Source organism: Podarcis erhardii (genome assembly GCF_964252035.2).
Source record: "Podarcis erhardii genome assembly, chromosome: 1".
NCBI lineage: Eukaryota > Metazoa > Chordata > Lepidosauria > Squamata > Lacertidae > Podarcis > Podarcis erhardii.
Window position 1 is genome coordinate 92315664 of NC_138497.1, and position 12834 is coordinate 92328497.

The 12834-nt window shown below is 44.0% G+C and overlaps 1 protein-coding gene and 1 long non-coding RNA gene across 2 annotated transcripts in view; one reads left to right on the top strand and one right to left on the bottom strand.

Annotated features, from left to right (window-relative positions):
* The window catches only part of GLI2 (GLI family zinc finger 2), a 199071-nt gene that overhangs the window by 178951 nt on the left and 7286 nt on the right, over positions 1 to 12834 (top strand). The window contains exons 9-12 of the mRNA XM_081852582.1: positions 1512 to 1643; positions 5077 to 5226; positions 6722 to 6886; positions 10415 to 10696. Coding sequence (XP_081708708.1) covers positions 1512 to 1643; positions 5077 to 5226; positions 6722 to 6886; positions 10415 to 10696 — 729 coding nt within the window. The remainder of the gene's footprint in view (positions 1 to 1511; positions 1644 to 5076; positions 5227 to 6721; positions 6887 to 10414; positions 10697 to 12834) is intronic.
* Positions 9143 to 12834, bottom strand: part of LOC309337133 — a 33694-nt gene continuing 30002 nt past the window's right edge. Inside the window, exon 4 of the long non-coding RNA XR_014154120.1 lies at positions 9143 to 9822. This is a non-coding gene — a long non-coding RNA (uncharacterized lncRNA). The remainder of the gene's footprint in view (positions 9823 to 12834) is intronic.

Consider the following 12834-nt stretch of genomic DNA (forward strand, 5'->3'; position numbering starts at 1 on the left):
ACGTGATTGTCTGAGGTTCCCTGTTTGAGTGCAAACTTAGCAGATTTGCCACTTTTTGACATGCGGAACGGTCCCAAGTCCCAGTTGAGTTGAGGTGTGTGTTTGTGGGTGGGTTGAGGCTGGGTGTGTTTGTGGACAGGTGTGGCACACAGAGCGAGAGAAAGTAGGGAGGAGGGGGATCTGGGTTGTGAGTGAGTTGATACAGACTCTACTCTTTGCAGTAAAAACATGGAAATCATGCACATCTCTTCTAGCCTCTATGGCAGAGGAAACAGGTGGCCATCCAGATATTAGACTTCAGCTTCCATCAGCCGTCTGATAGAGGTGGCAATTGGGAGGACTGGAGGAGAAACCAGTTTATAAAACATATCAGAAACTTAAAACAGGACAAAATCAACCGTTCAGCCAACACACAATTAAATTCAGTATTGCAAAAGGAATAATCTGAACTGAACTGCTTAAGCACAATGCAAAAAGAAACTTAACACAGCAATAAATAAAGATCTAGGTACTGGCCATACTGGACTCCAAGGAGCCTCAACAGTGTGGCTTAAATATAGTTTAGAGGGGTAAGGGGGTCTTCCCACCAGGCTAGACAATTTGCAGCTGGATTCCTCATATCTTCCTCCCAGGAGGCTAACAGCAGCAAAATGGAAATCTCGTGGGGGAGGGATCAATGGGGGTGAGCCTTTTTCCCCAGCTTCCCAGAGGTTCCAGCTGCTGGTGCTGTCCTTTCCTCATTTTGCTGGCCAGGCAAAAATGTTCTTATTTACATAGGCATTTTGAATCATTTTTTTCCACCATCTGAAATACTTTTAAAAACTCTCTACCTTAAAAAGGGGGTGGGGACTGTGCTAGTTGTTTTCTATGTATTTATTGTTGTTTTCATTTATGCAAACTGTGTCAAAATCACCAATCAAAAAATCTTGCAAGTGTCTTGAGGTCATCAGTGAAAAGTGGTACATAAGTAAGGCCAGTTGTTTGGCTGCAGGGGAGCAGAGGTGGTCTGTGGCACAAGTCAGACACCCAGGGTGCTTTATTGCGGGGTCAATGCTCATCATACAATGAAGGGATTTTATTATTAATAATATTTTTTGCAGTTTCTACAGAGTGTGGTTGGCAGCAAAATGCCAACCTGCATTTCCCACCTCCCATCGGATTCAGAGTTCTTCCAGACAGGGGAAGCCTGATAAGTAAAACGGGGAGGGGGGACTACAACTATTCCCAGAGACCTGACTGCAGTATCTCAGTGACCCCTTGGCAAACAAAGACCCTGTCTGGAAGCACCCCAGATTTCTATATTCTGTCACCTGGTCTGCGTGTAATGCTCGGCTCCTCGCTTAGATGCCATTTCTGGCCAGGCCCTTCTGTGACTTGCCAGCAATGCTGTCACTGTCGCCCTGCAATGGTGCTTTTCTTTCTTCCACGAGCACCTGCTGTGTAATCTATGGGTGAGTGAGGAGTTCAGGCAAAACCAGTCCATCTTACGCAGAGTGCTTTGTATCTTGCAGGAGCATCTGACGGACTTGAAAGAGGAACTTGATAAGGACGAATGCAAACAGGAGCCCGAAGTTATTTATGAGACCAACTGTCACTGGGAAAGTTGTGCGAAGGAGTATGATACTCAGGAGCAGCTTGTCCATGTAAGTGGTGTCAGGGAAGAGACACTAGTCATAAATTTCAGGGGAAGGGGGTGTAGTCCTCCCTTCATATCATGATGCTGTGCAGCCAGAAGTCATGCAGCGAGCTACTGAAAGGGGCTGGTCAGGGCACAGCATATGTAAACCCTGCCAAATCAGGTCAAACTCCCAGAAGGACCGAGCTACTGACTAGCTTTTGATGGATTATTTTGTATTTTTCTCAGCATTCCAGCTGCTAAGACTGAGAAACCCTGGTAACGATAAACAACCTGCCTAGATAATTATAAACAACTGCTGCCTGATGTTGAGGCATTCCTAACCCTTATTGTTAACTTGGAAACACTTGTCTTGCTTTGTCTGTCTACCTAATTACCCATGGAGTTCTCTCACAGGAAAGCTAGGGCTGGCTCCTGGTGCCAGTGTGGTGTGGTAGTTAGAGCATCGGACTAAGAACTGGGGGACCAGGGTTCAAATCCCCACTCAGCCTTCATGAAGCTCACGGGGTGACTTTGGGCTAGTCCCTACCTCTCAGCCTAACCTACCAACAAAGGGTTCTTGTGGGGATTAAATGAGGAGGGGTGGAAGCATGTGCATCTCCTTGAGCTCCTTGGAGAGAATAAAGGTGTAATATACCATAAATGCAATCTAAAAAATTAAATAAAACATGGCTCTCCTGCCTAAATCCTGACTTGCCTAACATGAAAGCACGCTCCAAGATGCATTCAGGGCTAGGAGTGGACAGAGGCAGTGGTGTCCTTCATTTGTCAGAAAAGGGATGCTGTGGGACAAGGTTGGGAGAGCTCCAAGGCAGTAGCGGTGGCTCTGCAGGGGTGGGCATGTCTTGCAAGTTCACCAGTCTGAAGCTAGCCTGGGCTCACCACCCCTAACTGCCCCAGCCTGATGAGTGGGAAGATGCCATGGTCTCTGCTCCTCCTCTCAGGACACATTCTTACTTCAGTTGCGCTGGGCCTCTGTTCGATCTTGTAGGCAGTGTTGGAGCCAGTGTGGTGTAGTGGTTAAGAGTGGTAGTCTCATAATCTGGGGAACCAGGTTTGCGTCTCCGCTCCTCCACATGCAGCTGCTGGGTGACCTTGGGCTAGTCACACTTCTTTGAAGTCTCTCAGCCCCACTCGCCTCACAGAGTGTTTGTTGTGGGGGAGGAAGGGAAAGGAGAATGTTAGCCGCTTTGAGACTCCTGAAGGGGAGTGAAAGGCGGGATATCAAATCCAAACTCTTCTTCTTCATCTAGCACTGCTTACGTAGACCCCAGGGGTATTATCTTCGGAATCATTTTTTTAAAGCAGTGTCATGGGGGCTTAACAAAGCATTGGGGGAAGCAGGGCAGTTGAATGCAGCTCTGTCAGCTTCAAAGGGCAAGAGCCCTTTGAAAAGCTTTCACTAATGGGAGGGAGAGGCAATTTTCACAGATTCTCCCCACCCCACCCCCACCCCCTGCTCTGCATGGCCAGGGTACCCTCCTGAATAGAACAGAAGGTGTGCAAGAGGCTGCAGGGATAAGGATAAATCAGCAAAAGTTGCTGCCTCCTCCTTCCAACAGTGGAAGGAGGAGGCAGCAACCACTAGATCAGACTCTTCTGCAAATAGAAGGATACTGTCCATTCATATAAGGGCAAAATTGGATGCAACCAAAGGATAAGCATGGGATACCTTAACAAGAGGTGTTCATCACTTTAAAAATATGACTAAGGTGGGGTGCCATCCCTTGTTAGGTATATATACAGCTTTTTAATGAGGATTTGCTTTCCCCAGAATGTTGCTTTTCAACAGTAATTGGACCCTGCATCTCAGTGGTATACTGAGTTGCAGTCTGCATGAGAAACTTCTGTGCTGAATGTGGGTGAAGAAGCCCTCCAGGTGTTATAGTTTAATGCTTTCTATTGGAGAAACACTGTTGCTGCACTTCTTAAAATTGATGTGTTTGGTCATTCCTAAAACTGGAAAAATAGGAACTGAAGATCCAGGCTCTGCTGCAACAGAAGGCTTTTATGCAGCTAAATAATTAGTAGTACATGAGGGTTCTTTGCTTCAGACTCTACAAATGTTATTTCTTGCTACAGACGGCTACATATTCAATACAAAATCTGGCCAGGCAATAGCATTCAATGTATATATTTAGCTATTTATTTGTAGCTGGCAAAAGGAGTACTCTGTAGCTTGCACAGGGAGCTCTGATTGCCTGTCTGTCAGGTGCCCATGTCTTGAGTGCTGGTGAGCACCTGGAACAAGTAACCATGAGGGATGGGCCTCATTGTGTTCCCTACAAAATGATGCTCAGGCTGAGGAAGTACATTGGATCTTGGAGCTTTGTCAGCATAGTTTTGGCTCTCTGAGATCATATAGGACCTGGATGATTTCTGGGCTAGAGTACTGGTTGCCCAGCTCCTACAGACTATGGTTTCCTTCTCTGACCTGGACCACAGGGTTTAAGCCCTGGGACCCATGTTGTATTCATGTCAAAAATATTCTCTGTGGAAACAACAAAGTGAGATAAAACTGCCATTTTTCCTTCTCTCCATTTAGCAGAGATTTTGGGTTTGTCAGCTTTGCAAACTGACAGTTATCATCAATTTTAATAATGGGTGTAATGGTAAGAGGAATGGGGGTGGGGATAGGATGCACATCCCAAACATGTCTGGCTTTTCTATTCTTTTTAAATCTGGCAAGATAAATCAGCATTAAAGCTAGTCTGCTTAGGGTGGATCTATTCTATACACACACACACAGAACACACACAAACACACACACAAAAATTAAAAACAATCTATGGCCTTTTAAACCAAGGGAGGGCAATTGTTTTTCTTTGTTACTATGGTATGCATTTCTGTGTTTTTATATTGTAAGCTGCTCCATGATCCACAGATGAAGGCTGGTGTGGAAATTTAATAAACAACAATAGCCTGCATCTCCATTCTGGTTGCTATAGAAAATGTGAAGCCATCATGGAAAAGCAGTCCACTAAGCACTTTTAGGAGGCTAGGTAATAGAAAATAAGCAGACTTGCCCCCTGTTCTCCACCAGCCTACTTGGTTTCTGTTTTGGTTGCTGAGGAAGATACATTTCGTTCTTTGTGGCTAGCATGGAAACAGTCCTCCTTTGGGCTGGCAGAGAAGAGATAGAGAGATCCACCAGTCCACTCACAGAACTGCTTGGAATTCCATGTATTTTCTGGAATGAAGCGAGATGAGCCACTGTTCTTTAATGCCCTTTCCCATTAATATGTTTTCTGTGGGTCTTATTGATGGAAGGTTAGAACTAAGAGCTCTTCTGGATCAGGCCAGTATCCTCTTTGTCTGGGATATTAGCAGTAATATGTAGCCTTTGATAGCCTCCTTGTCCGGCAAGAAAGTGGCACTGTCTTCCTTCTTCTTTTTTTAACAGCCTGACTTCTTCTTCTTCTTCTTTCCTCTCCTTCCAGCATATCAATAATGATCACATTCATGGGGAGAAGAAGGAGTTTGTCTGCCGTTGGCAAGAGTGTACACGGGAGCAGAAGCCATTCAAAGCACAGTACATGCTGGTAGTGCATATGCGAAGGCACACTGGGGAAAAGCCACACAAGTGCACGGTAAGATACTGACACCATCAACATGCACACAGATTGATGTGTTGGACTGGTCGCATCATGTCCATTTAAGCACAGAGTAGAAATCAAGGTGGGAATCTTAAGACATATATACCTGCTTGGTAAAATGTATAAAGCCTATGTGTGCTGGTCTAGCCCTGCCTTCCCCATGTTTGCATACATAGCATGTAGATTCCTGCACATGCATGCCCAATATCTTCTCTACAGAAGATGTGTGTGAGTAAAAATTTTGTTTATTGGATGTACACTACACTATGCCCATGCGTAGTGCAGGCTTGAGCAAGGAAGTATGGTGCTTTATCCAACACAACAAGCACTGAACTCCTGCAGACCCACATAACACAATTCAGACCACAGATTCCACAAGCAGAGAGCAAATTGAATTGTGAAAGAAGTGTGCAGCACAAACATCACCCAATGAGCAGGACTCCAAAACTGCCCTTCTCCTGTTCTGGTGGATGAGCAAGCTAGTTCTGTCTCTGATTTACTTCACCCACAAGGTATGGTGTTTCCTTGAAAGCCCCTCTGAGTAATTTAATCTAGGAATGGAGGCAATCTCCTTCTGCATTCTGGAAAGTTGCAGTCTAGCCAGGTTATCACCTCATAATCACTTGGCTACTACTCCTAACTCCCGAGTGAAGAACTCATTCCATATAGTGCCGTAATGTAAGTTAAAACCTCATCTGGTGGAGAGTTTGCTGTCCAGGTTCATTGTGTAGTGATTTTTCAACGTGTGCTTCGTCTTCAAAAGCAAACTGAGATGTGGAACCTGATTCAAACTGGACCAGAGACTAGGCTGGGGTGCAGTTTTTTTAGACACATCCTTTTTGAGAGAATTTGTGATGGGGTGAAGGAGATGCCTAACAACTTTTCAGATCTCAAATTTTTGGTACTTAGATTATGATCAGAGCTGCCTTTCATCCATATTTCTGCCCAGAATCAATGTGTACTGCTCCAAAATAGCTAAACTACTAGTTATCTCTATCCAGTAAGATACATTTTTCAATGCAAAGAAATGGTACCTCAATGCACATGGAATTGCAGCTCCACAGTTAAAGTGGCAGGATCTGTTGCCATTGCTGCACTAGGGATGTACTGGTGTTTATTGCAAACACATGAAGCATAGATAAAATACTTGTGTCACTAAATTAGGGCCTTCAGGCACATGTGCATGGCAGTTCGAAGATACAAGTGTGTTTACTATAGGAAACCCTGGTGTCTCCACAACTGTCATGCCTGCTGTGTAGAGAGTGCCTTAAGATAGCCATACAGAGTGGGCTGTGACTAAACATTCAGGCCCTCTGCTTTAAATCAGCTGCCCAGATTATGTGCATAGGGGCGTGGGGAAGCCCTTTACCCCCACAGCCTGCTCAGGAAAGATCTGCCTAGGAAATAACGTTCATGGAGGAGGTGAAGATTGAAACCAGATGAGATGGAAAAATGCCTCCAGCTGATTAACACTTCTCTTTTGTTTTAGTTTGAGGGTTGCTCCAAAGCCTATTCGAGGCTAGAGAACTTGAAGACACACCTGAGGTCTCACACCGGTGAAAAACCTTATGTCTGTGAACATGAGGGCTGCAATAAGGCCTTTTCTAATGCTTCTGACCGAGCAAAACACCAGAACAGGACGCATTCCAATGAGGTAGGTGAAAGCCTTCACCAAAACAGGTAAAGGTGTTTTGTTTTTATTTAAATGCTGCTAATAATATATTCTTTACACACTTGGATTTTGTGTGTGTGCTTGTACACACACACACACACACACACACACACATATATATACATATACACAGCAAATTCCTACCATAATGATACACAACTCTTTGCTGAGCTGCAACATTTGCTGAGCTGCAAATGTAGACTATGCTAGTTTGATATTTATGAATGCCAGACTAGAAACCACCACACTGTTGAGCAGACATCCTCCCTAGCTTTGAGCCCACAGGCTGGTTCTTGCCACATCCCAAGCCCTTCCTAATCCAAGCAGCTCCTCGTATTTGCTGTTTTGGAATGAAGCCCCACGGAACTAGGATCCAAGCCTAACGCAGTTCCTGCCTTATGGACACGCAAGGCTAGAGCACAAGGCAAATGCTTTGTTAAGCCTTGCTAATGAAGATCCGTTATTAGGAGCTGGGGGAGGGCAGGAAATTGCATTTATTGTAAAGCATGTGATGGTCTACTGCAAAAGGCTAATGCCGAGGTTGAAATTTATATTACCACTAATTAGGAAAATGGCAGGAAGGTGGGGTGCTCCAAAGTTCTGAAAACAGCTGTGACCGGGCCAGGTTTAGCCTCTAGCCTCATTTGTAATGATTAATATGAATTACTATGAGTAAGTAGACTGGTATGGGTACAGGACTTTTAAAGTGACAACCTCAGCCTAGCCAACTTTGGGTGGCATCATGTTAGGGATCTCAGACTAATATGCCTCTCCATCTATTTTTAATCTCCTCTGCAAACGCAAGAGTTTCCTTTCGTACAAATATGGCAATGTGCTTGTTTCATTGCACAGGAGGGCTTGGAGGCAAGGTAGAGGGAGGATGGTTAGAGAAAGAAAAGGGTTACAAAGATACTGGTAAGAAACGTGGCATACACTGTGCCAGTATGAGGAAGGGGAACTGAGGTCTTTCTTTATTTTGAAAAATTAAGGTTCCAAAGTGATATGGCCATTTCAGAAACAGAACATATAATTTGCTTCATTAAGTAGTGCTGCATTTGTGTGGAATGGATTTGTTCCAGGCATGGCAAAAAATGTTGTTTGAAGTTTCTACCCAAACAATTTTTATTGTTTTTCATGTAAATACAAGAAGTTTGAATGGGTGGAAGGGGAATTAGAGGCGCTGCAGGTTAGAAGTCAAGGGTAGGCAGTGGGGAGCTCTGTGTGAGCACGTTTCGTGTGTGTCAAACCAGCGCACGCACACCCCCCAAAACCCATTGTGTATTACTTCTGATCAACAACTACTTTTGCAATGTTGTGGGGAACCTCCAGGCTGCAAACCCAATGCTGTCCTCTCTGCCTCTCTAGGGCACTGCCCCCTTCCCCATGCCTCCTCTCTCCATCCCATACCTCTCAGCCACCCTCCTCCATGCACTCTTTGAATGTGGCCTTGAGCTGCAATAATGCCTCTTACTTGTCTGGATGGAGAGAAAGCTGCATTGCGGGGCATGTAGAAATCTCTGGGTTTTCCATACATGGAACGCAACCTACTATACAAAAGTAAGAGTCACATCATTGCTCATCATTACCTTTTGGTTCTGGAGCCCATGAAGGAATGCATGAAGGAATGAAGCCTTCAGGTTCCCCACTTGGGTTTTACAAGATTGTCACACCGATGAAGAAACAGAGTGGCTGGCCAGAGCGTCATCTATTCTCCACAAAAGAGTGCCAGGTAAAATTTTCCCTCTTGACAATTGGCTGGACAGCAACTGTTACTCATCAGGGGAACTTCGATACTCAGTTCCCAAAAAGACCAGATGTAATGGTCAGAACTGACTCTGGAGGACTCTGCAGAGGGGAAAGTTCAGTAACTTTTTGGAAGGAGTGGGGGTGAATTGTTTTTGGCAGAATTCCCAAGGTTGGCCCTAATGATGTGGAGTATGAGTGACTAATGGAGTCCTTTATTTCTTGCTTCCGATGCAAACCATTCTTCAGGCTTGAATCTGTTACCCTCCACTGATCTTCCCCTCCACTGTTCAAGCCAAACTGTGCAGCAGCCCACCTAACGTAGGAGGAGATAATAGTGGACATGAATTATTCTGGGTTAAAAAAAAAATAGGAAGCTGCCTTATACAGAATCAGACCACTCACCCGTCTCAGTATTGTCTACACTGGCTGGCAGCAGCTGTCCATGATTTCAGGCAGGGGACATTTCCTGCCTGGAGATGGTGAGGAATTTAACCTGGGACCTTCTGAATGCAAAGCACAATGCTCTGCATCTACCAGGCAAAGAGATACATAGGAAAAAGTAAATGCTCACTTCTTGCTAAAATTGGAAGAATGTATACCTGCTTATTCTTTGGCTGGACCGCTTCCAAGGTCCCAGTGGAAAAGTACTTTAAGCGGCTAGTTAGCCTGAAATGGCATTTTAAAATATGAATTCAGCCCTTCAGAAACAGTATCTCAGGGGCTATCCTGCTCTAACCGCATTTGTGCAAACGCACTCTGGATTTGGGAATGGATAAATTGCTGGCAGGGAGGTGAGGGGCAGGATACCTTCCTGTTTTCTTACCTCTCTTTCCAGCTGTGCAGTCCTTAACTTTGTTTGTGTTGTGGTTATCGGTGACTCATAGCTCCAATAGTTACAGCATTATCCTCTTCAAAAGCACTGCACGTCTGTGGATTCCACCGTGCAGCAATAACAACTTACCCTCCTGACAGGTGATGGAGATGTGAGGGAGATCTGATGGCTTGTAAATCCAATCTGGCTTGTCTCTCTGGCTCTCTGTAAAATAGGGTGCCTCTTTCCCTCCTGCTGGCCTCCCAGGCTACCATATTTCAGCAGAAAGGTTTCCTTGAAGAGATTCCCTGTACATCTCAGCCATATCCCATGCTAATCCTTGTTAACATTCCTGCGGCAACTGGAACAAATGCAAATCAAGCAAAATACTATTAGGCAAGGTGTTAGAATATTTTGGGTTGACACCCCAGGACAATTTCATCTATCCATCTGTACACAGACACACACACCCTTACCAGCAGCCCAGGGCATATCAGTCCTAAGCAACTCAGAGAAAGACACTTTATCTGGGGTATGAGAAAAGTTTTTCGGCACAACTGCATTTCAGTTGATTTTTTTCAATGGTTTTTTTCAGACCCAGACTAAGTAATGCTAAAACTAGCCCCAGTGAGATTAATGGAACTTAAGTTAGTCACTCACAACTGAGTTCATTATTGATTTTGGTGGCCTGCTTTAACCATGACTAAGCCCAAACCAATGAAACTAGTCTGTCAGAGGGAGATCTGCACACAGCTATTACAGAATCTGCTGTATGTTAGATCAGTGCTTGCAAAAATCACCGCCTATTGAGAAATGGCGCATTCTCAAGCCGCTCCCATGTCCGCTCCAAATTCACACCAACGTTGTCATTCAAGCAAAATTGTCATTGAACTGTGTCTCGTATATTTCTGTCTGCTTCAGGTGTATAACTTTAGATGTGTTCCCATTGGCAGAAACCCTACGTCTGTAAAATTCCGGGCTGCACAAAGAGATACACAGACCCCAGTTCCCTCAGGAAACACGTGAAGACTGTGCACGGGCCAGAGGCCCATGTCACCAAGAAACAACGCAATGACGTTCACCTGAGACCGCCTGCGCTGAAGGAAAACAGCGACAATGAAGCAAGTGCCAAGCAGAGTGGAAAGGCTTCAGACGAGCGGGCTGAGGCAAACAGCACCACCAGAGGCATGGAGGACTGCTTACAAGTCAAAACAATAAAGACGGAGAACTCTGTGGTAAGAGATGCACTTGCTTTGAAATACTGGTGATGACATTTAATATGCCAAGTGGCAAATGAAGTTACCCAATTTTCCCTACCACCACCTTTTCAAATCTCCCAGCTCAGATTTCACTAAGGCCCACCTACGGTCCTATGCATATTTTCTTCTCTATGTGAAATATTCCAAAGAGTTACAGCAATGTTGCAATGTTAATGAAGGCATTAACTGCTGTAAGCATTTTGAAAAGCATTCTCTCACACTCTCTCTCCAGCTGGGTTTTAACTTTTGACAACAGAATTCATTCAAGATTTGCCTACACGTCCTTTTTCCATAAATCAGAGCTTGCTCTTAATAGACGGCACTCTCAATACCTTGCATTCAAGCAAAATATACCATGCCCAAAACATCTTTGTGATATGATCTCTTGCACTCTGTAAAGTGCTGTGCACACTGATGATGCAATAGAAATAATAATTAACCATGTCTACGTATTGTATTTTAAGAGGCCAAATGTTCATTGACCTGTGTCGTGGATATTGCTTATCTGCCATTATTTTTTGGTTCTCTCCATTGCTCCATCCGTACCTTGGCCCTTTCCTTTTGTGCTGTCTGTGTTCTAACAACCTGTTCTTTCTCCTCTCTTAACTTTCTCTACTCTACTTCACAAGGACAGTCGGTACTAAGGTGAGCAAATACACTGTCTTTGTCATAGTCTCTGTACAAAAGACATAAAATGTGCATATCTGTCCAGGTGCCAAAGTAGAATGTGTGGGTGAAATAGCCATGGTCCATATTTCTTTCTACTTCATCCTTTCCATACTGGCATTTCACTAATTACTCCTTTTTATGGCTTACTTTCAATTCAGGCTGGAGTCAAATTTATCCAGGCACAAGGCAAAGCTGATCCATTTAATATTCCAAGCAGTGGCAGCAATTATTAAATAAGACTTGTGTCGCACCATTAGCCTGTGTTGCAAACATAGCTGTTCTAGTGTACTGCTGTGGCATTACAGGTCATAGATTTCATGCATGATGACAGTCCTATGCTGTTGTGCCTGTTTCAGAGTTTACTTTGCTACAGATAGCATTGCCAACATCTCCTGGTTAGCATCTCACCACTTCTCTAGTAAATGTGGGGCTCTATGGAGCCCTGTGACCTTCTCTTTTCACAGCAAATCTATTGTTCTTAGGTGGGCAATGGAAAGAACTGTCCACCCACTCACCCTGCTGTATTCTGTAGAACTGAGATGTTGTGAAAAAGAAGGAAACCTTTAAACCAAGTGTCATCTGGCATTCCAGCTCTACAGCCATCTAGGATCAGCAATCGTAAATCATCATTCCATAGCCTGGACAGCAAAGAGCTTTTCCTTTGAGCCAGCAGAAAACATTTAACCTTTATTGCAAATAAATTACTTAATGTGAAATATACCTCCTAATAAAAAAAACATTTACCAAACCTAAGCCTGCAAATCATGCCCTTATCTGTCTATAAAGACTGTCGGACAAGCATGTAAGGGTCCTTTGAACCATGAGTCGTGCACTGTGCCTGAAGCTTTTTGGGCTTGATTCTACTGCAGACAAACAGGCACACTGTAGAGTTTGTGGAGCGGGGAAGATCTTCTAATGTTCCAGGTTTATCTCAGAAAAGCATCAAGAGCTTAAGTTTCTTGAATGAGCACATACAGTTCTTCCAAGTTAACAGAAAAGAAAATCCACCCTCAGGGCTTTTAGCTCCCTGATGTTTACATACCCGTGCTTGAAAAAGGCATAAAAATTAGCTTAATCACTTATCTTATGGAAAACCTGTGTCCACACTACAGTGCCATCACACTTGCGGGCAATAATGAACACATTGGCTTTATCACCTAATGAGGATTTGTTTACACAGAAAACAGACCTGGCTTAGTTAAGTTTGATTGAAGCCTGGGGCTGGGCTGACTGCTTGGTATGGCTTTTAATTCTTTTATTGTACAAAATTCCAGTGATGCAAGATAGACACTAAAAAGTTCTACAACTGTTTCAAAACTGATGATTGCTAAGTTAAACATGAGCATCCCATTTTGTAGTACTAGTTGTATAAATAAATACAGTACAAAAGATACTGGAATGAATAATACACATTTTAAGTATATGCCAATCCACAAAGCCCTTTG